This window comes from Rhopalosiphum padi, chromosome 1, assembly GCF_020882245.1.
Source record: "Rhopalosiphum padi isolate XX-2018 chromosome 1, ASM2088224v1, whole genome shotgun sequence".
NCBI lineage: Eukaryota > Metazoa > Arthropoda > Insecta > Hemiptera > Aphididae > Rhopalosiphum > Rhopalosiphum padi.
In genome coordinates, this window is record NC_083597.1 from 69,677,192 (window position 1) to 69,700,694 (window position 23,503).

At 25.4% G+C, this 23,503-nt stretch overlaps 5 protein-coding genes across 6 annotated transcripts; 2 read left to right on the forward strand and 3 right to left on the reverse strand.

Annotated features, from left to right (window-relative positions):
- Nucleotides 1-628: 628 nt before the first annotated feature.
- LOC132930103 (testicular acid phosphatase homolog) lies at nt 629-8,679 on the forward strand. Its single transcript, XM_060995777.1, has 7 exons — nt 629-1,075; nt 1,279-1,371; nt 2,106-2,348; nt 6,150-6,336; nt 6,447-6,572; nt 7,902-8,107; nt 8,220-8,679. Exons 1-7 carry the CDS (start codon nt 905-907, stop codon nt 8,370-8,372), a joined length of 1,179 nt encoding a protein of 392 aa, XP_060851760.1. The 5' UTR covers nt 629-904; the 3' UTR covers nt 8,373-8,679.
- Nucleotides 8,680-9,920: 1,241 nt separating this feature from the next.
- Nucleotides 9,921-14,609, reverse strand: LOC132930080 (adenosine 3'-phospho 5'-phosphosulfate transporter 1). Of its 2 annotated transcripts, XM_060995755.1 has the most exons (9): nt 14,232-14,609; nt 13,645-13,826; nt 13,353-13,549; nt 13,027-13,251; nt 12,815-12,965; nt 12,524-12,735; nt 12,338-12,463; nt 11,848-12,015; nt 9,921-11,720 (listed from the first exon to the last, which is right to left on the reverse strand). In XM_060995755.1, exons 1-8 carry the CDS (start codon nt 14,258-14,260, stop codon nt 11,854-11,856), a joined length of 1,284 nt encoding a protein of 427 aa, XP_060851738.1. In that variant the 5' UTR covers nt 14,261-14,609; the 3' UTR covers nt 9,921-11,720; nt 11,848-11,853. The 2 variants fall into 2 exon arrangements, with proteins under 2 accessions (XP_060851738.1, XP_060851731.1); XM_060995748.1 differs by lacking the exon at nt 9,921-11,720 and having other exon boundaries at nt 11,756-12,015.
- LOC132930094 (transmembrane protein 80-like) lies at nt 11,331-11,838 on the forward strand. The gene has a single exon (XM_060995768.1). The coding sequence runs from the start codon at nt 11,331-11,333 to the stop codon at nt 11,751-11,753; it is 423 nt and encodes a 140-aa protein (XP_060851751.1). The 3' UTR covers nt 11,754-11,838.
- Nucleotides 14,610-15,841: 1,232 nt separating the features above from the next.
- Nucleotides 15,842-18,432, reverse strand: LOC132917933 (YEATS domain-containing protein 4). Its single transcript, XM_060978933.1, has 4 exons — nt 18,229-18,432; nt 17,886-18,167; nt 17,438-17,618; nt 15,842-17,380 (listed from the first exon to the last, which is right to left on the reverse strand). Exons 1-4 carry the CDS (start codon nt 18,256-18,258, stop codon nt 17,208-17,210), a joined length of 666 nt encoding a protein of 221 aa, XP_060834916.1. The 5' UTR covers nt 18,259-18,432; the 3' UTR covers nt 15,842-17,207.
- Nucleotides 18,433-20,260: 1,828 nt separating this feature from the next.
- Nucleotides 20,261-22,366, reverse strand: LOC132918436 (uncharacterized). Its single transcript, XM_060979658.1, is given in 2 exon segments — nt 20,261-21,150; nt 21,152-22,366. Coding segments are annotated over 2 exon segments (1,869 nt in total). The 5' UTR covers nt 22,358-22,366; the 3' UTR covers nt 20,261-20,487.
- Between the last annotated feature and the right edge of the window lie 1,137 nt (nt 22,367-23,503).

Here is a 23,503-nt window from a genome sequence, read left to right on the forward strand (position 1 = left end):
AGGTATCTTCAGGGCCATATTTACCATTAGGCAGGATAGGCAACTGCCTATGGCCTCCGTTATTAGAGGGCCTAGGATTTTTATGAACTTTATTATTTTTTTAGAGTACTACTTTCATCATATAAAATAAATATAAAAACATGTAATATTTCAAAAAAATAAAATAATTAATCCTTATCAGCATAAAATGTAAATGAAAATAATAGGTACAAGAAATCTGTAGCCTGTATAGAGATAAAAAAAATGTATAATAATATATAATATATATATATAATAAATAACATTATAATTATGTTTGTGAGAATGTATAAGTAAATTAGTAAATACTAAATTTTAATAAATTATTATTTATATATGTGATGCTACTGTTGACAATAAAGGGCCACATTTTTTATTTTGCCTAAGGTCACAAAATGCTTAAATCAGGCCCTGGGTATCCTATTAAAAACGTGATATTATATTAATAAATAGGCGAAAATTGAAAATATAATAAAACTAACAAATTAACAGTTTGATATATAAATATTATCTAATCTCACTTAGCTATTAAGTTATCAGAACCTGTTTAAATACAAAAGAGGATAACCTTTATCACCTGTGTAGTATTACACAATAAACAATTCTTTCGGGCCCAGTTTGTTACCATCATTAGTAACACAATTTTAATAATTATATTGTAAATACCTATAAAAGGCTAAAATATAAATTTAGCTTTGTAATTTGCGAAAATTTATATTTTTTTATTGTACAAAATACGAATTGAGCAAGTTTACAGCAGTTATTTTAATTTGGAACGTGATTTGTACGTGCGGGTTTTTATAAAAATAAAGCAATAAAGCAAATTTTATACGCAAATCGGCTACAAACAATATATGTTGTTAGATTTTCATACTTTTACGGAATTATGGCACTAAATTTCAAAAAAGTAGTCTTGATCGTTGGTTTGTCTATTATTGTTGTCACTGTTGTTAGTAGTGTTCTATATGTGTTTGCTGTACGATGGGAACGACAAACCAACGATAGACGTATTGAACCAGAACGACTTTCAAATCCTACACTAAAATATGTCGCTGTAGTATGTATTTATATTTTCTACTGAAATTATCAAATTATATACCACAAAACAAAAAATATTTAAAATTAAAAAAAAATGTGAATATGAGTAGGTATAGTAGGTATACATTACCGTTTTATTTAATAGATAATACAAAAAATATATTATTTCAAATACGATTATATATTTATATGAATTAATATTTTAAGATACATTTTTTACAGCTATTTCGTCACGGAAATAGAGCGCCAATGTTCAAATACAATACAGATCCACACAAAAATGCTTTTCCTGAAGGAAAATATGAATTAACTAAAGTAAGCATTTATTTATTTATAAACTATTGATCATTACAACGTTACAAAAGTATTTATGTGTCAATAGAAACTGAAAATATGTTTTTTTTATCATATACGTTAACATTAATTTACGATTCAAATTCTGAATGAATTTAAAAATATATATTTTTATTTTTTTTTTTACCAATTTTAAAATTTTATTTTTAGAGGGTAATTTCACGATGAACGATATTATTTATTTTTTTATAATTCAAATATATTATTCGTGGGGTCGTAAAACTTTAATATATATTATGCATTTTACTATATGCAATGAAATTTTCAAATATTTACGAATGTTCGTTATTGATTCACAATAAACTGATTTTATGTAAAAATTCCAATTTTTATTTGTTGTTTTTCAATTATTTTTAAAAATACCTATTTTTAATTTAGACTTTTCAAATTTACAAACTATATCTAATTTGTTATCAAAAACCACTTTCAATTTTCCAAATCAAACATTTTTTCTACTACTTATCTTATCGTGTAGGTGTAAGACGTAAGTCTACATGACCACATACATACAAAAAAAACACACATATATTGTAAAATCAATAGATTTATCGCTTCGCTCAGAATCTAAAAATACAGGACTGATGTAGGTACTTTACCTACTTTTTTCGCGGTCACAATTTAATGATAATCAAACACACGTATAGATTAAAAAACATGTATATGGTATCATTTTCTCACACAGTGTTAATCAACAGAAAGGAAAGCAAAATATGTACAAAAAAGGACAAATATTTCGACGCTTATACAATGGTTTCTTAAGTGACTTATACTTGGACAGTGAGATTTTAATCAAAACTACTAACAAAAGTAGAACGTTCATGACAGCAGCAATGGTTTTAGCTGGAATGTATCCGCCAAAAGATTATCAAAAATGGTCAGACTCAGAAACTGTTTGGCAGCCTATTCCTATTTACTACAATTCGCCAGACCACGGAACAGTATGTAATATTATGCTTCTGTACTAATTACTTTACATACGTATACATAATATATAGTTGTATTCAAAATGTATTTAAAATGAGTAAATTATGTGTTGAAATATTTCTATTTTGATACACTTACAGGTAATAAACTATCCATGAGGTATTTATAGATATTACAAGTCACTTATATAGGCTATATATAATAGGTATAGCCTTATAGGTAGGTACTAATAATTAATATAGTAATATTCAATGAAAAATAAATAGATAGGTACTACCTATTCTAGAAATTTGTATACTTATAATTCAAACGATATCCCTCTATATTTACTAATTAATAGTTTTAAGATCGGTTATTATTTATTAATAATTACCTAGTGTAATAAACGTGTGTGTACGTATGCTAAGAGGAAGGGGTGATTGAGGGATTATCTTCCCAAAATTCCTCAAAAAATAAAAATTTAACATGTTATGCTTGTAAGTTGTAGGTATAATTACAGTATGCTACGAGTAGGTATATTGTGTAAACGCTAATTAAGAACACTGAATATCTTTACGCAGAGCCCTACAATTTTAATTCTAATTTTTAGTTGGTTGTTTACCTTTTTTAAACCACTAATTAGTTTTTGCCTAATTTTTTAATGAATTTTGGTAATTTAACCGACTTTCAGAGTCCAAAATTGACCAAGTTACAGCAGTTCGACCAAAAAGCTGCATATCTATAATGTGCGCGATTTTCTGTTGTTTTACTGTAACTCTGAATATAGATTCTAGAATTGTTTTAACTTGACATATTCACTCCTATTTATAAAGGTGATATTTACACATTATAATAATATTAACTACTGTATAATTTTCACTTTAATTTATGTAATAATTATAATTTATATAGCAGAAAAAACATTAATACGTATATAATTGTTTAATTGTTACATGTATTATTAATAAATTCCAATATATCCATTAAATATATAACAACCGATTAAAAAACAGAATTCAAATTCCAGGGCTCTACGAAAAGATGTTGAGTATTCTCGATTAACATTTACACACTATGTATAAAAAATAGATATATAAAAAGCAGGTTTTATACAAAATTACAAAAATATAAATAATTTGAAAAATATATGTTATAGTATGAATAGGAATTTGTTAAAAAGGATCTATATTACATTTTAACAACTTTTTAGGAAGAATAAAAACACTTTGCTTAAAAACAATTTGTAATATCTATATCATATAAATATTTATGTACCTTTTTAACAAATTATGAGGATTTCGCGGGTAATATGATATGGAGAAGCGCCCTTTTAACATAAAACGACGTGTTTACATAAGATAAATTATTTACCATAAAACCATTTTGACCAAAAATGTTATGTATGTCCCTTTATCAAATTCCCATTCGTGTATTTTATTTTTAAAAAAATTGTCAAAGAGTTTGAACATTTCTTGAATATTTTTCCTATTTTTCCTTTGATGGGCATACCGTTACCGCACAGTGCATAGCAACAAAATTCTAATCATATGTTTATACTTTTAGAATTTAGTAGGCTTTCTTGTATAAAATTTATATACCGCATTCGCTTGATCACTTCATGAAATATATTCATTTCGTAAAAATAACGTATTATTATTTATTACACATATATGGACAACTTTTTTTTACCTCAATACTGTAAAAATCTTATTTTTATATTATTTTTATTTATAAAAGTTAAAAGTTATAGCAACAATACTAATGCATATAAACGTTTTTTTAACATCTTGATGTCTCGGAAGATTTTGGATTTAAAAAAACAAAAAGATAACCGAGTTGGCTTTTTAACTTGTAATTGTTGATCACTTGATACTGCTCTACTCATACGCGCAATTTCAATAAAAAAAAAACTGAGGGTACTTAAGCTCTTCATTTTCTGGGCATAGCGTTGAATAGCTACTGATTGTAATATTATAAAAAAGTGTTTGAGGGCGCTACTTTTACAATTGGGTGTGCGAATACCTCCTAGTCGTCCTCCCTATTTGCGCCTATGGCACTACGACTATACTGTAGTCTCATGAATAGTTCATAATTTTTCCAACAAAACACTAGGATTCGTTAAAAATGTCAGTAGTTTTTACAAGCATGAAGCAATCTCTTACAAATCCTTTAATATAGATTAATGTTTCTATGTTTAATGTTAGTAGGGTTATAATAGAATTCACAGGGGTTATCCGTACTTGAGGGCTGGGCTTATAAAACCTATTTTTTTTTTTTTTTTGTTAATCAAACATAGAATAATTGTCAATTAGAAGGCTTGAACTTATCAATCCAACTTTTAGATTATTTACAAATAACACAGATAATACGACGAAATTAAGATTTTTCGCAATAGAACTACATATCTGAAAAAAAATTGACCATTTTTAGGGCCTTGCGCTCATGTTCTTAACATTTGCTCATTACTCATTCAACTTCGGGATGCCTTGGGCGTCAAAGAGATTAAACTAAAAAAAATAACAACAAATTATCCATAATTTACATAAAAACATTTTTTTCAAATGTTATTATTTAATAATATACGAATAATGAATGATATAGGTAATTGATATGAGTTACATGCTGAAAAAAATAATACATTTTTTTGTTATCAGTGATTATTTATTAGAAATGTATTCAAAATAAATAATATATAATTCAGCTCCATAATATATTAATATGCTTTAATTCAATTTAAAAAATATATTTCATAGAGAACCAATAAGCATATTCTAAGTTTTTTTTATATTTTTCCATTTCATATTATGGTCCAATATTTAATATATACTACGTAATTGGTTGTAAATGTCAAACCTATCTTTTTCATATTATAAAAGTGACAGTAAATTAGTAAACTTTATAATACTAATTTACATATGAATATATGATATATATGTTACAGTAAAGGATGTTAAATTTATATTAACGTTATTAACTAGCAATTAACGTTATTAGATATTATTGAATATTTTACAAGGTTTATAACGTTAATTACTAAGGATTTACGTTAATTTCAAACAATATTAGTTAATCATGTTATTTGTATTTAAACTGTTATATTATTATTATTTATTTTCACATGATAATGAACTATGGTCTATGACATTTAGAATTGCATAATTTCCCAACCACTCGACAGGTGCATTTATTGGTTGTATTCAATACGAATATTGTACTCATCAATGGTTAGAAAGGAGTTATTATCACTACGTTTTTTTTTAATTATATCAGATATAATGTTGTTAAATTTGTTTTCCATTTCAAGTTCATCCATATTGAATTTTATTAATAAAGAAAATTAACACAATGTTTTACGAATATTTTAACATACAAAAATAATATGACGATATAATAGCAATGTCTATCCGAAGCGTACCGTGAAAAACTGACAAAAATATTATCTATAATAGTTATTGTATTTACAATAAAGTCCTACACTAGTAAACCCCACTAAGCTTATTTATGCTTTATTTATATATTACAGAATATCTAAGTCCGAAGTTCTATCTACTGCGGCTGTAATACTGTCTAGTAGGTATCTAATACCATTAAGATAACATTATATAACAACATTTTCCATCGTATGTAGAAATTATCAATAATCAAACCCAAAAAATAATAAACCACGATAATCACTAGTTTGTTAGGTAATTATTGTTATTTACTAGAAAATAACGTTATTTTAATGTTTAACATCATTTACTGTAACATATACAAAATAAACTCTATTAGTAGGTTAGTAGGTATAAACATTTAAAAATATATATATAATGATTAAGTCATACAATTTTCTGCAGTTGTTCGATGAGAGGGGAAAATGTCCAGCTTTTGATTCTATGGCCAACAAGTTATATATTCAATTAAACAACCATAGTACCGACACAAATATAACAACATTAATGTCGTATTTGTCTGAAAACTGCGGACAACCGATAAACTTTAAGAATTTAATAAAGCTATACGACCTATTTATATGTCAGGCATGTATAAAACATACATTTATATATTAAATACATTAAGTAGATAACTATAGTGTGTTTAAAACGCACAATTGGTAAATAATTTTAATATTGTGTTATTATTCCTAAAGAGAGCTGAGGGTTTACCATTACCTGAATGGATTAAGCCTTACCACATTGAAGAAATAAAGTCAATTATTATGAATAAAAAAACAACAGAATTGTATTATGAAAATCGTAGATTTCAGAAAATCATTATAGGTGAGCAAAATTATTTATTGTAATAATCGAATATGAATAATATGATTCACTTAATCATTTAATCCAAAATTAACTAATCAACATAATATATACTATCCATTTAATGTAACGCTCATTATTTTAAAAAACACTTAACGTTTTTGAAAATGTATAATGTATATTTTAAAGAATTTAAATTATAACAAAATATAATTTTTAGAAAAATTATATTTTTTAATCATTTTTTTTTATTATTATTAATCATATTCTGAAACAACATTTCAATCTATCAAAATCAAGTTTTCAGACAAGTAGCTTATTAATTATTAGAACCATTTAAAATTTAAATAAACAAAGTAGTAGGCCAACATTTTACGAGGTATATCCCTGTATCACTTCACTCCGCTCATTTAAACTTTAAATAATTTGCTCATAAACTACTAATTCAAAAATTTGATTATGATAGATTCAAATATTCCGAATAATATTCTACTTAAAAAAATAAAATAAAATTTTTATGTATCGAAGTAGGTATTCCAAAAAATATTCTGTTTTAGAATAAGGAATTAAAAATGAATGTTATCATCAAAATCCATTAAAAATTTTAAAAATAGTGAAAAAAATAATTATTTAATATAATTAATCACTTAAAATTATGTATAAAAACAAAATATCATCATACATTAACTATTAATATTATTGAAATAATGAGTGTCTTATATTAAATAATTCATCTGATATAGGATATATATCTACAACCTTCCAGTGGCGTAATTGAGAATGTTTCATGGGGGGGGGGATCAAAATAAATTTGTATAAGTAAATATAAGTTTGTATAATAGTGTAATAATTTATAAGTTTGTATTTGAATTATTTGTAGGTATAAATACAACTCATGGGGTGGATCTATCTATAGGTTGAACCTTCTAATTTAAATTTGTATCTATACTTTAACAGCGAAGAAAGAGTTCGCTAAAAAATGTATACACTATACACAAATCTTAAAACCTTTTTTAGACAGTAAAAAGTAAAAAATATTAAAAATTAAATTATTGTGATCTCCAGAGTGAAGTTTTTTTAAAAAGTATGGCTTATTGTTATCTTTTTTTTTTTCCTTTATTTTAAAACAATCTGTACAAACAGCACATTTAGTAATTTAGATATAATAAAAAAACATAACATAATATTTAAAAAAACAGCTTTTAAGTAAGTCACCCATTGATGACACCTACGATATTCTTATCTTTACAATTTTTTTTTTATTATTTTAAGAATAATAAACATAATGAATTTTTAGGTTTAAAATATTAATTTTGAAACTTTTAAATTTGTTTAATATAAATGTTAAAGGACCTCTGCTAAATGAAATCGGTTTAAATATGGAATCGCATTTAAATAACAATGATACAAGAAAAATGCATCTTTATTCGGGACACGATCATAGTGTAGCAATGGCAATGAGCTTTCTAGGCAATACTATTGAATTGCCCAATTTTGGTGCTTCGTTACATTTTCATTTGTATCACAGCGAAATGGATAATGAACACACTATCAAAGTATGATATTATAATTAATAATTAATATGTACATAATACTAAACTACTGAAGGAGTAACCTTCTCGTCATCATATACCATAATTTCTTATTACTAATTTAAACTTTTTATAGGTGTACTTTTACGATCGTTGGGACAATGAAAACGGAAAAGAAGTCTTAATACCTATTTGCGGTGATCCATGCAAATTTAAGGACTTTAAAAATATTTTAGACAATAATTTATCTGGAGAATGGGCGGAAGATTGCCAACAATTAGAAAGCTAATTTTTTATTTTATTTTTATTATTATTATTTACCACATCTATTCTTTGCGATTTGAAACAATTGTTTTAAATTATCCATGATTATTTTAGACATTTTATTAAAAAAAAAAAATTAATTTTAATACTTTACTATTTTATATTACTTACTATCTGCATTCTAGATAGTTAGGAATTGGTTTAACAATTAATTTTTATGTTATTTAAAAAATTTTAAAAATAAACCTATAAATTTACTATGACATTTAATGTTTTAGTAATTATAGATGCGTGCACTATATATAAAATATTAAAATAATTTTGATTATGTATGATTTTTCTTTTTTCTTATTAATATATTGTTACACTCAACTATTAAAGTTTTAAAGTAGGTTAAAAATGTTAACATTTTTATCAGTCATTATACCTACAACGATTGAAGAAAATATTATCTTTAATCGTGGTCATTACTCATTAATAACTACAGGCTAAATATAAATCAATAAATTATTATAAATTTTAATATTAAACAAAACTGAATATATAGTAAACAAGGTTAGATTAGGAAGTTTAGTCATTTTGCACTCCATTTAACATCAGATGCCGGTGATGGCTTGCCGATAAATGCATTTTAAAATCATGAGCTCAATCTAAATATCTTAACAATATATTTTCGATGCGTACTATTCTCTTTTTCTCAATTGGCGATACACCTCCAAATAAATGCCCGTCCTCAATGGCTCAATTACAGCCAACTCTCTATCAAATTTCCATCAATACATTATAAAATCAAACAAACTTCAACTCTACGAGCAGTATAGGTACGAGCATTTGTATTTTGTACGACTATCTCCCGAGTGTCGCTCAGTGGCGGGCTGGACAATCGGGATACAGGGACATTTCCTGGTTGGCCGCGGCTCGTATATAAAATATATATATTTATTAATATTATTATTGTGAAATTATAAATTAAAATATTATATAATAAGTAATAAGTATGTAGGTAATATTATTAAAACATACAAATCTATAGATTTCTGATTATTTTATAACGGGGGGTCGGCTTGTGTTCGGCCGGTCCGGGCTTGTTAACAACTTACTGTTATTCGTTACAAGTTTAAAAATAGAATCGAAAATAGTTACCTATTACATGGGCCGTTATAGCATCCATACAAGGCCGTTAGTATACGGAGGGTCTCTAAAATTATGATTTTTCCGGACTGTTTTTTTCTCCCAGTATACAGTATACCACTGGTATCCCTCTTATTCATTAGATTTACCATGATCTACTATTGTCCGTAGTTCGTTTTAACCGACCCCGCGTAACCGCTTGGGTCCTTCGCTTCTACCCCATCACGCCTTTAAATTTACTCTTAGACCTTAGTCTTCAAATGTTTAATTTTACTCAGTTCCCTTAATACTCTCAATATTCCTCTCAACCATAATTTTGAAATTGTCATAAAAGAAATAATCACCTTTATATTGGAAGCAGGATTATTGTCATTTAAAAATGTCATTGTTTTTTTAAAAAAATATGTAGGTATATTGTCAATAATGATGTATAATTGTGTAATATTATGTAGAATAATTTATTTTTGATCTGTAATAGGTAGTCTTGTACTAAAAATCTAAAATCTAATAAAAAATAAATATAAATAGTTAACAGAATACTATATGTCTATATCAAGTGAAAAATAGTGGATTACTGAATCTTACATAATATGTAATAAATAACAATGGGAAAGTATGCTTTAATGCAATAATAAATATTAAATTATCATATTAGGTATACAAAACGAGTCCGAGTGGTTAGGTAAATAGGTACCTATGGGTTATGGGCTATAGGCTATGGCTACCACCCATACTATAAGTATTTTTTTTACCCGTTTAAAACTATCAATAAATTGTGAAAAAAAATGATAAAATTAGTTTTTAAAAATAACTAGGTACTAGATCGTAGTAAGTACCCTTTTTAACAGTCTTAGATTCTAAACTATTTACAATCTCTAAAAATCCTGAACGAAACTTTTGGGCATTAGGTTTAGAATGTTTAGATACATATACATTTATTATTTATTATAAAAGAATAAAAAAAAAATATTATTTATAAAAATAATAAAATATAATATGATAACACGACAATGGATTGACAATAATATGTCCCTTGCGGCTTGCCACGCTATAATCAACAAATCTATACACAAAGACAATCAATATTTAATACATCAATGCCTAGCAAATCCTTTAGTGTTCTAAATTTACAGGTTAAATAAATAGTTTGTAGGTACATTAGGTACAAACTATATAATAGGTAGGCTAAGTTAGGTACATACCTACTTACTAATAAAATAGGCATTACATAATATTTATTTGATTAAATTCTATTAAAATTAATTTAAGCTTACACGTAGTAAAATTAAAATATAACCAAGTAATATCTACAACAATTTACTACGATGAAACTTCACTATTTTTAAATTTATAATAATTTCAATTGAATAATTTAATGAATAGTTTGTTTTATTAAAAAAGTTTAAAATAATATAAACATTAATTTAAAAAATGGATTTTCAAACGCCCTGTATTATATACCCACGCAACGAAAGTTCAGGGGTACTCAAAATTTGACACGCAAAAATAAAGCATTGAACTAATATGAGAAACGTTTCGTTTTACTATTAATTATAATTTATAACGTATCTACCTTAAACAGATTTGAGTAAAAATGAAAATTTTATTTTTATTGGATTTAAAAACGAAAAAATGTGTATAAGTGAAAAACTGAAAAATATTTCCCTTTAAATTATAACATTTTGAGATACAACCCAGGCAACATTGTAGTTTATTGATTACCAGGGTCAGTCCATGTGGACGAAAATAGCTAGATAGCAATATAGTTTTGTATATAATAAGTTAGTAAGTCTGCAGACTGCATGTCAAAGCAAACGTTTCTATTCATATTAAAATAATTTAGTGATGCGAAATGGAAGCACCTCTGATGTTTGAAGTGTTAATGTACCTTAATTCCTATTACTTTGGCATGTTTTCTATGTTCGAGTTCTCACTTATATGTGCCAAATCAATTGATGATGCTCAAAAAAAGACAGTTTCTCTAAATGAACTCGGGACTAATATGACAGTATTTGTGTTTCTCTGTCTCATTGAAGTGTTTCGTACGTTCTTATCACGCCGGGACAATGCGGCCGACAAAGCAATTTGTGTCGTCCTTTCACTCATTCTGACTGTACCATCAGCAATAGGAGTACTGTATTTTTTGTTGTGGCAACAAAGAACTTTTCGGCTGGAAAATATTCTAGGATGCATACAACTTATGCTTCAAGCAACTCAAGTTTTCTTTGGCATTGTATCACTACTGACATTCAAAAGCAGTGATTCAACAACATGAAATTGTAATTTAAAACTATTATTTGTTATTTTTTATTTGTATATAAACACAAGGTATTTTTATTAAAAAATCATCAACTAGTCAACTGTATTACCTTCATTTATACTTTGAATGTTGTATGATTAGGAACTTTTTTTGATTTAATACGGAAATGACAATAGCAACGTACAAATACTGAAATGAAAACAAAAACAATTCCAAGTGCAGCCATTATACCAACAGGGTGATGATATCTTATGCAGGAAATTACTATTGATAGACCCTGAAAAATAATATAAAATATTTATATATTGATAGTTTAGTTATTTTATAGTTTATAGATAGTTAATGAAATTACCAAAACAAATTATAAAACAGTATTTACAAGTACAAATATGTGATTTGATACTTAGAAAAACAATAAGTAAACATAAAGTTAATAGAACTTTAAAACAGCTATTGTTTGTTTTTAATTTTAAGTATAATTAAATTTGTATTGTTATAAACAAATTATATTAAAAAAATTGAAAACAGCAAAACAATATTATATAAGTTTAGGTTTTATAAAATATACTTGAATATTATTAAATAATTGTTCCTTTTACTTGTCTTATGGTCATTATAATAGTCAACACGATTGGTCCAAATTTAGAAATAGTTTTATAAATGAATAGTTGCCCACATGCCGAGCTTACAGACAAAACTATACAATCAGTTAAAAACGCTGGATACTAAAATAAAAAATGTGTTACTTTTTTGTGAACATAATAATAAAATCATCAATAAAACACCTCTTTAATAAATTCATATGTTTTTTTGAATGAACCCACTTGATACAGTGGTATAGTTGTAAGAAGTGACGATAGTAATGAATTAGCGAAAACCATTTGCATAGAAGTAACCTGGTATTGTGTGAACATTTTCCCTTGCCACGTTGATGTGAAACTGTCTGTTGCTAAGTATCCAACAAGCAAGATAACTCCGGCTGCACAAGTTGTAATGTCTAAAGAAAAGTAAATTTAATAATGTTGACATGAATAAACTAATCACAAATAAAAAATAAAAACAATCACAGTATTTACCAGAATGTTTATTTTCTGTGAAAAATTGAAATATAGCCATACCAATCCAAATTCCTACTGCCGTGACATACTCGTAGTATTGGTACTTTTTACCAGACATTAATTTTCCCATTAACATAACTGGGATAATTTTACAAGTTTTTGCTAATACCTTAATAATATTTACAATATAAAATGGTATAATTATTGTACTTAAGATAAGTTCAGCATACCTGAGTAGGAAAACTGACATATTTGAGAGACTCATATTGACACCAAGAACTTATAATATTTGATACAGTACAATAACTGTACTTATATAACGGTGGTGATTTTTTAGATCGTATTCCCTCATTCATAAATAAAAATATACCAGATAAAACTGTAGATAAACCTCTATTCAAAAATACCAACATTTGGGAATCGTGGAACTTTGAAGCTTCATTCGTACCATAGTTCTAACAAAAAGAAAAAAAAACAAATAAATAAGTAAGAAGAAAAGATAATCAAAATTGATTACCTAAATTACCTAAATCATTATTAATAATGTTTCAATTACCTCAGACATCATTTTTTCTTGAATAACACCCCAAATTAAATAAGATACTTGCAAGCCTCCAAAACAGTATACAAAGGTTATTATATCTTTTCTAAAATTAGCTGGTCCATTGTAACTTGGCGATAAAGGTTGTTCTGGTTCTAAATCATGCTTATCCCCAAATAATGTTTTTAACAATCTACTTGTTAACTGGTTATCTGTTTTGCATTAAAATTGTAATTTAAATTATAACTTCAATTATTCACAAAATTAGAGCATTGAATCAATTAAATAATCAATTTAAGTACTTTACCTCCCAAATCTTGTTTTTTTGCAAATTTGTAAAGCCAATATCCAGGGATTAATATTAAGCAATATCCAAGACTATTATTAATAAATGTACTCAATGAAGAAACATTTTGATTCAAATTTGATAAAACTGGTAATAAATTTTGTAAAATGATTATTGTAATAATAGATACCAAAATGGAAAACCTAAAAATTATACATAATTTATGAAATTAATAGTTACATGGCCACATAGGTCGTAGATATAATATCTCATCTCTAAAAATTCTCCAGAATAACTTATTTAATTTATCACATACAAATTAGTGACTATTTCTACCAAGTTTTTAAACAAACGACAATAAATTTATATTTATTAATATAAAAATATATTATTCAAATTACCTAAATATCAACTTAAAATTAAAAATAAATAATTAAATTTAGTTTTATTTATTTTTTTATTAAAAACAATAATATTTTACATAAATAACTTATTCATAATATAGAATATAATTATAAAAAAGTAAATACTGGGTTTTATATGCAGCAGAAACCTATTTAAACTAATTAAGAATAATAAATAATTATTTATTTTTATCAAATACATACCATAATTTTATACACGAAAGAAATGCCATTGCAGATGATTTTTATTGGATAAAACAAAAGGATGAACTTATTGATGAATTTTGAATTTTCTTCGTACAATAATTAACAGTATTAACTGTCAACATTATATTATTTTTAAACATTTTAAATTGTGCGTATTTAGAAAAATATAAAAAATTTTACAATAATTAATTAGGTAGGTATTAACTATCAAGTCAAATTTTCAAGTTAAGCAAAGTAAAATGTACATTTTTTAGAAAAAGAGACAAAACAATGATTAATCTATTTTATTATTTTTAATTGTTTCATTTAATATTTATATTTATTAAACTAAAATTATTACACTATTATAATTATAGGCATATACGGTACACCTTGGGTGCATAACTACATTATCACTATAGTAGTATATTATTATTATATAGTAAGCAATGTTATCTTAAATAGTGCATTAACCACGATGTATTGATAAGGTGTCATCACTCCACATCACGGTTGTCGGGTTGTGTATCTACAACCTTAGATCATATACTATATAATATGATATATACTGATATATACTGTATAATATGATCTAAGTCTACAACCGTGCTTATGTTTAAAACGATTCTTTTAGAGGGTTAGCCTAGACTAGTGGTGGCCAAACTACGGCCCGCCATCATTTAATATCTGGCCCGCGAAAGAACTATAATATTTTATATTTACGTGAAAAAAAAGCCCGAGGTAAAAAAAGTTTGACCACCACTGACCTAGAGTCTAGACCATTAAGATATCTTAATTCGTGGCCTAGACGTTAGCCTAACGTTCTAACCAATGTGTACCAGTAGGTACCTTTGTTATATCGTATTAACTGTATAAAGAAGTATGTCCGAACACTTGACCTTTTTCTACAGATTTAAGAGGTTTTCGTTAAAACTATCTAGAATCATGAACGTACATTTTTGTGTTTGAACGATACGTCTACACTTATTTCTTACAATTTATAATTGCGAATTTTGGGGTTTTGTATTTTTAAAATTCCTTAAAATTAATTTTTTTTTTTTTAATTGATGATTATTGTAAATTTATACAAAAAAAAACGTTTGATTTATCACATAGAGTACCTATCGGTTACATCTAAAAGTTATTACAAAATATAAAACATCACACGTATCCATAAGTACCTATCCTCATTACCCAATGAATACTGGGGAATCCTCTCGCCTTCAACCATCACCCCCTCCATTAAAAAAACACTGGTGTCAAAATCTCTTGAATCTTGACATTTAAATTAAAAAAATTCGCCACCCCCCCGATCTCTCAAAAAAAATAGTTTGAAGTCCCTGATTTTAGTTTTTTACTTAATTATACTTCAAGGGTAACAAAATTATAGTGATATATTTTTTTATTATTATTACTATAAAAAATATTTTTTTTGTTCTGTACGAGACTGTGGAAAGTAACATATATTATGTATGTACCTAAATAAATACTTTTATCAAAATTAATGTGTGCTCTTTAAAAATCCCCCCCCCTCTATAATCGTGGTCTGGATCTGCTCCTGTCCACAAGAGTCATTATTACCAGTTAATACTGACAATAAATATTATACTATTTCAAAACTCAAAACATTCTTATTAAGTAGGGCTTTTATTTTTACAATTTATGTAAGAAACTGTGGATGAAAATCTTATACATACATAGAAAAATTATGAAAGTAAAAAAAATGACAATATCATACAATTTTTTAAAAAGATTTTAAAAAATAATTATCTATATTATTTCCATATAAAATAAAATGTAAACTGTTATGCAAAACATTTTGAATTTTATAACTTTATATTTAGCCTAATAGGTATAATAAAATACAAGTTTACTAGGTATCTAACATAATACTACTTATTTACATAGTTTTATTTTACAACAATCATTATACTTGAATATGATACACCTATGTACTGTAATCTATAAATCTAATGTTTACAATTAGCACATGTAAAATATTATGTCATATGACTTGTCAGTTGACAATATTGAGATAATAATCAAAAAAACAGCCACTTAGTGGTGATATTCCAAATTTGTTGCACTTTAAATACTTTGAGCTTTAACAAAAACAGCTGAATATTGAACAGTATTTTATTTTCAGATGAGTTGGCTTTGGAGTTATAAAATGGTGTACTTGATAATTGGGTTTGTGGAATAATTTATTTGTTATTTAATATTTATATTTATCAAGGAATAGGATTAACTTTATATATAATTTTTGCAAAAGCAGTAGACTTATTGGGAAGATTACAGGAAATTAGGTTAGATATCACTATATCAATAATCTTAGCTAAGATGTTAGAATATCAGAGGGTTTCTCTGGTCTTAAAATTAAAATAATAACTGTTTTTTTTTTTAATAAGTTTTCCATTAGAGAAGATAAGAACTAAGAAGTAACAAGTCTAAATGTACTTTGTGTACCTATAAGTTATATAGAAACTTTTTGGGGTACTTGACAAGTTACTTCAGCTAGATTAAATATAATCTGGGTGATTTAAAAAAATATATATATATATACAATATATATTATTGAACATTTGAACCTCACCAGATATAAAATGTATTATTTCATAAGGGAGTTGTACAAATTAAAAAAAAATATTAATCTCTTAAATCATAATATACTATAAACTTTCATTTTATTATAAATTATTTATAGACATTTTATAATCTAACCGGAGAGGTGGAAATTACATTGATTGTAGTATAGTAGATCTAGATAAAATAGTATATTATATAATCAATGGTAAAGGTTATAAAATTATAATTGAAAATTACTTACGAAATATGGATTATAATTTATATTTATTCTGTTAGAAATTAAAATTTAATTAAAATAATATTAAAAAATAAATAGATTAAAATACAGTAACTATTATAAATAGATACCTAATATTTGTGTATTTAATAAAATATGTCAATAATCGTTATAGATCTATTTATTTTTATTTATCGCAATGTTGATGAACTACATTGTGATTGCAATGCACAAATTTCATCTTTAAATTTGTTTATAGTTTCTCTTAACTTTTTTAAACGTTCTTTGTACATAACTGTGTGTTCTTGTACTCTTTTTCTAGATTTTATCATTTTTTCAACTGTAGTCTTCTTTATACGTTCATCTAAAAAACATAGGTTACATAAAAAAATAAGCTAAAAATGATAACAAAGGTACATACAATGTAGATTTTGTTCATCAATAGGAGGATTTTTACTCAAAGTATCATTTAATACATATTTCATGTAAGTTGATGGATCTTGAAAAATAATTTCCTCATAAAATTCTGACAAAACTGGTTTTTCACTTAGTTCAGAGTCTTGTCCATTGCTGTACAACTTAAGTACATGATAAAGTGTAACCTATAAATTATACAAGTAAATATAGTTTTTATGTAATAGTATTCAATACAAAAAGTACGATAATAAAATTTAAATACAAGAAAGCTCAACTACATACTAGAAACATATATCATTTTTAATAAATAATAATATTTAATATTATAAGGAAAAGAATTAATGATTATAAATATTAATTACAAAGTATGAAATCAATATAGTTAAATCATAGTTAATACTAGAGTAAATATAATTAAAAAGACAATTTTTAATATTATTAATGTTTATTACTGGTCTTTCACTTGTATCTTGAAAAAATATCTTGATAACTAATTCAAATTCGCCCCAGCCTGTTTCAGACACCTCAAACGGAGGTTTTTGCACCACTCGAGTTGGACTTTCATAGCTGTCATGTAATTTAAAATGAACTTTTTTGACCCAGGTACCAATGTCTTCATTAACATAAGGCCTTACATAAACACACCATTTGTGAGTATGACCATCTTCGTGTCGTTTTTGACCAAAATATTTAGCAGTATTTCCATATATAATTGGTTTAACGATAGAAGTTCCCTATAGATAAACAAACAATTTGCTTAAAGTGTTTAACAAAAAAAATCATAGTTTAATTTACCTTTACTCTAGTCAAATCATTAGTCGCCATTTAAAAAAATGTAAGCGTAAGTGAATAATTTACAATGTTCAATTAATAATCATTATTTTATTTTAACATAAGTACAGACACTAAAATCTACAATTATTATTTTTTCTATTACTAATATTTATGACAAATTTTAAATGTAAAAAAATAAATTATATTATTTGAATAAGCTTGTATCTTATCATTAACCGTATTAATACTATAAACAAAAACCTGATTACGGTCTTCATCTTTAAATACCGTGGTATCGGTAAAAATTGAATATGATAAAAATGTAGTTTTTAATAAATGTTACAGAAGTTAGTAACATTTTCGGTTAGAATTGATCACGAACACGAATCACGATTTAATAAGATTGAAGAAGTCAACTCATAAGATTATTAGGATTTAGGACTACACACTACAGTAGTCTTAGTAAGTAACTTACTAGTATATTACATCACTACATAGTGTTAGAACCAACCAACTGAGGTGGATATGTAATATATTTTCTTCAAGATCATGAGCATTTGCAAATTCTTTTGTAGTTATAATGCATGCAATTTTTACTTTTTAAAACTGAGTAAATTATTATTATAATAGTAATGTAAAAATGTAATCAAATAAACATATGGCATAATATAGCCATCTAGGCTAATAAGACTGTCTCCGTTCAATGCTCAGTAGTCAGTATCGTATTTTATATGCAATATAATAAGCAATAACATAATTCAAATTTAACACATCAATTACAGTGACCTTATTCAATGACAAAATACACTCGACATCTATATTATATCTACTGTACAGTAAAGCAATTAACTGCTTCCCTCATTTTTATTTTTTAAATCATTTTCAATATTTATTATTACTTAATGTAGGTAACATTGTATAGGAATTTGTATTCATAAATATTGAGTATCTTTTCTTTCATAAGCTATTTTTTGAATATTTAAACAAGTATTCTTGTATTTTTAGATTGGGTTAGTTAATAAATACAACTGTACAAGATAAGATACATTTTTTGATACCTGTAGATTCCATCTAATCGTATTTAATTTTAATTTTATTATTGACACGCTACACACACTTACCTATTGATTTCTTACAAGTATTTTTAATCGTTGAAAAAAAGATAATAGGTATTAGATACGGGGGCGTAATTTTACAATTTCTTATGGAATGCATTACAATAATTAGCAAATAACCTACAACTAAATTCAAAATTGTTCTAAAAATAAGTACTTTAAAATTTGCAAACGAATATTTAATAATTTATCGTTTTTTCTTTTATACGCGTGGTCGTAAAAACAAGTCAATATACAAATAATGTAACATAAAATGGTCATAAATCATAATGCATAAAAAAAAAATATTATTAGTATATTTTTAATTATAAATGATTTAACATTTAAACATAGAAATATTCAGAGTATAGTTATTTAAGATAAGTACCTAATTATTATTTAAGCAGATATACTTTCTTAAAATAAAAAATCTACACGGGTTTAGACCTGCATAACTATTTTAATAAATAAATACCAATTTAATAAAAATCAATATTCAATGCTTAATTTATTTCAACATTAAAACAAAAATAATAAAATAAATTTATCGTCTACAGATTAAATATGTAATATAATATGTATTTATTTTAATATAATAATATGTTATTAAGTATTAATTAGGTATATTAAGTTTGATACCTGATTAATGGTAAATATAATAATAATTAAATTTTTTAATAACGTCACTTCTATAATAGGTACTATAGGTACGTATACTGTATAGGTTACAAAAAAAGTTAAGTACCTAGATGCCTACCTAAAACTTTTAACGTAACTATACATCAAATCATAAATTGTCAATCAATTAGAAAGTAAAAAAATATTTATACGTATATTTTAATATAATATATGTAAGTAAATTTAAATTATTATGTAAAATAGAATTATTATAAAATATCAAAACATAATTTAATTAACAAATAATTTATTATTTGCATTTTGTAAGCATATTGTTTAAATAATGTATTAATATAGTTGCTATTAATACAATAACACGTAAGTAGGTATGTAGATTATAGATTATAGATATTAAATATTTACAAATACAATCCTCAAAATAAGAAGTTGGTAGTATATGTATATCTAATAGGTATCGAAAGGGTACTATATATAGTGACAATTGGCAAATACTAGTACATCATAATATATTATAATATACATAATAAAGCAACGTTTAATTTATTTTTCAATCCTTATAAGAATAACGCCACAAAGAAAGATGACAGAAAAACTTCCAATCGTACACTGCTTCGGCTTTTCGAATCATTAGATCAGGATTCTTACTTAATGGCAGAGTGGACACAAAAAGATCGACAGCTTCGGCTGAATACCCAAAGCCCGCCAATACATCTACTTTGCATAAGGTTTTCAGTCCATCTAATCGACATTGTTCCTTAAATGTGCTTCCTACGTACTCTAAACGAGCCACAGCTGTCTGGAAGGTCTCCTGCCGTTCTTCCCACAATTCTTTAGTCACATCATCCCAACGACGATTGTATTCTTCGTTTGATGTTGAAGTTTCTATGCAGATTAGTTTTTTTCCGATGATTCCGGTGGCTTTTTTTCCAATTTGTTTTGATTTATTGTTGTAATTTGATGTTATGACTAGCAGATTAGTATCTGATAAGCTTTTCCTAATCTGACCCGAAGTTTTCCGATTTTTACCCACGTCTAAAATCTCAGTGTCCATTTTAGGCATTTTACTGTCGATGACTTGGTTCGATATACATTGGTAATTATTTACTCGGATGTAATCGGTACTATTTTGTTCTGTAGTCCGTTTAACTAATGTACGCATATCTATAGTATTTTTTGTTTTATTGAGCAATTTGAAGAATTTGTTTTTTTTTTAGCTTTACCATTTCACTAAAATTATCGCTGATCTCGACAAATTTGCAATTATTGTCATCGTAGTCATCCGTCATTTTAAAATCGTGAAAATTTATTTCAGAAAACCTATACTTAATTGTATCTTCCAAAGGATTACAAGTATTTATTTTAGAAGAATTTCTTTGTCTAATATCTTCTAAACAATTCAATAAACTTTGCCATGTATGCAATTTATGATTGATAAATTTTGTGTAGTTATCTAAAATTTGTGTATCTAATTCATCCTGAGTTCCTCGAAAAGCATTTTTTAAAAAATATTTAAATTTATTTGACGATCCAAATTTAGTCGATTGCTCATTTATTCCTGTACTTGAGAACAATTTATCCTTCTCGTTTAATGATTTAATAAGTTTTTGAACTTTTTGTTCCATTTCTTTTACTTCGAAATCTAATAAATAGGTATTGCAATTGTTCGTTTTATCACAGTATACTTTATTAGAATAGTTATTTTCTTTGATATTGTCATCATTAACATCAATATCTGGACTATGATTTTTAACTTTATCAACGGAGTCCAACCATTTTTTATATTTCCATAAGTCTTCCAAAGTGCATGATGTATAACTATCAAAAGTTAATGGCTGTATTTTTTTAGATGGTTTGACTTGTTGGCTCGTATTTTTATAAAAAGAAAATGTTTTCAATTTTTTTTTTACTCTTTTATTTACTCTATTATCAACAGCTTTTAAACTATTTTCATTTGTTTTCCCATCTATATTGTTATTGATAGCTTTATAAAATCCTTGATTATCTGGGTTGTTTTCATGTTTACTTTTTAAAGAATCATCATTAATCTCGACGCATACTTTGTTTTGAACTTTATCTGAAATAGTAATAACATTATCGGTAGTAGGTTTTGATTCAAATTCAAAGATATTTCTATGATAATTATCGGAAAATAACGATGTTTGTAGCTCATTTGTTGAATCAGACTGTAAACTATTGTTTACTTTAACTTGTGTTTCATTTACTTCCCAAAATTCAAAACATAACTGTATAAGTTCTTTTTGATAATTCTCCCAACCATCTACAGACAAGAGTTGTGAATTGTTTAATTTAACTTTATTATCTCCATCTGAACCAATTGGATTTAAATTATATGTATTACCAGTTACGATATTGTCATTATTTGATGTTAAAGGTATTCTTGTACCACAGTTATTCATACTTCAATTAAATTAATATTTTTATCAAAAAAATGGTCAGATAATTATAATTAAACAATAAACAGTATGATTGTATATATGTTATGTATATGTGTATATATATTAAAAAATTAAATCATTATTGTATGGTCAAGTTATTTTTTTAGTTATTTTATAACTGATTCCAATTAATTTTTTTTAATAAACTTTTTTTAATTAATGACACTTGAATAATTCGTATAGAATACCCAGTTTTTGTCTATTTCCCAATTATTATAATCAGATTTACTGCATCTATTTTTTTTCAGTGTTTTGGTTAACTCATTTGACGTTTGTAGATGTTCTTTAACAATTCTCGTGTTTAATTTTAAGATTTTATTTTTTGGTAGAAATGATGTTTCAAATTGTTTTATTTTGTCATTTAAGTTATCTTTTTTATTATTGTTGTAATATAAGTCCTCAGTATTGTCAAATTCAAATTTATTTGTTATTTGTATTTTCTTTGAAACTGTATCTTTTTTCAGATTATTAAATTTGTTGACAATTTCAGTATTATTACGAGATTTGTCCACAATGTTTTGATGTGTTCTCTTTATTTGATTATCACCAAATGATTCAAATTTTTTAATTTTTTCTAAAAAATTGTGTTTTATATTATTTGATGGTATATTATTTGTAAATAATATTGAAGATACTTCAATATTATTTATTTTATTTCCATAATTTATCGAATTCTCTAAAGAATTTTCTAAAATTAAACGTCTTCGAATTAATTGTTTCGTTAATTGTGGATCCATTTCCACTTATTATTGTAATCAATACAATATTTATTGTGACAATATTCCTGAATCATTATCTGAAACAGAATTAATAATAGCTGGAAATGTATTAATTATTATTTATTATACTTAATAGTAAATGTATTAACGTAATATTCTGTTTTCTGTGTATATAATATGATGTATCATTAATTTACCAATAATAATTAAAAATACATTGAATGAATTTAAGTTTAAATTAACATTAAAGTTTTTTATAAATTAAAATGATTTGGTGGTAATCTATTTGTATAAAAATAAACGTATGTTTATTCTCTTTACAGATTCAAAAATTACTGGGTTGTTTTCGATAAAAGTTATATCAATAGATTTCTTGAGACTTGGGAGG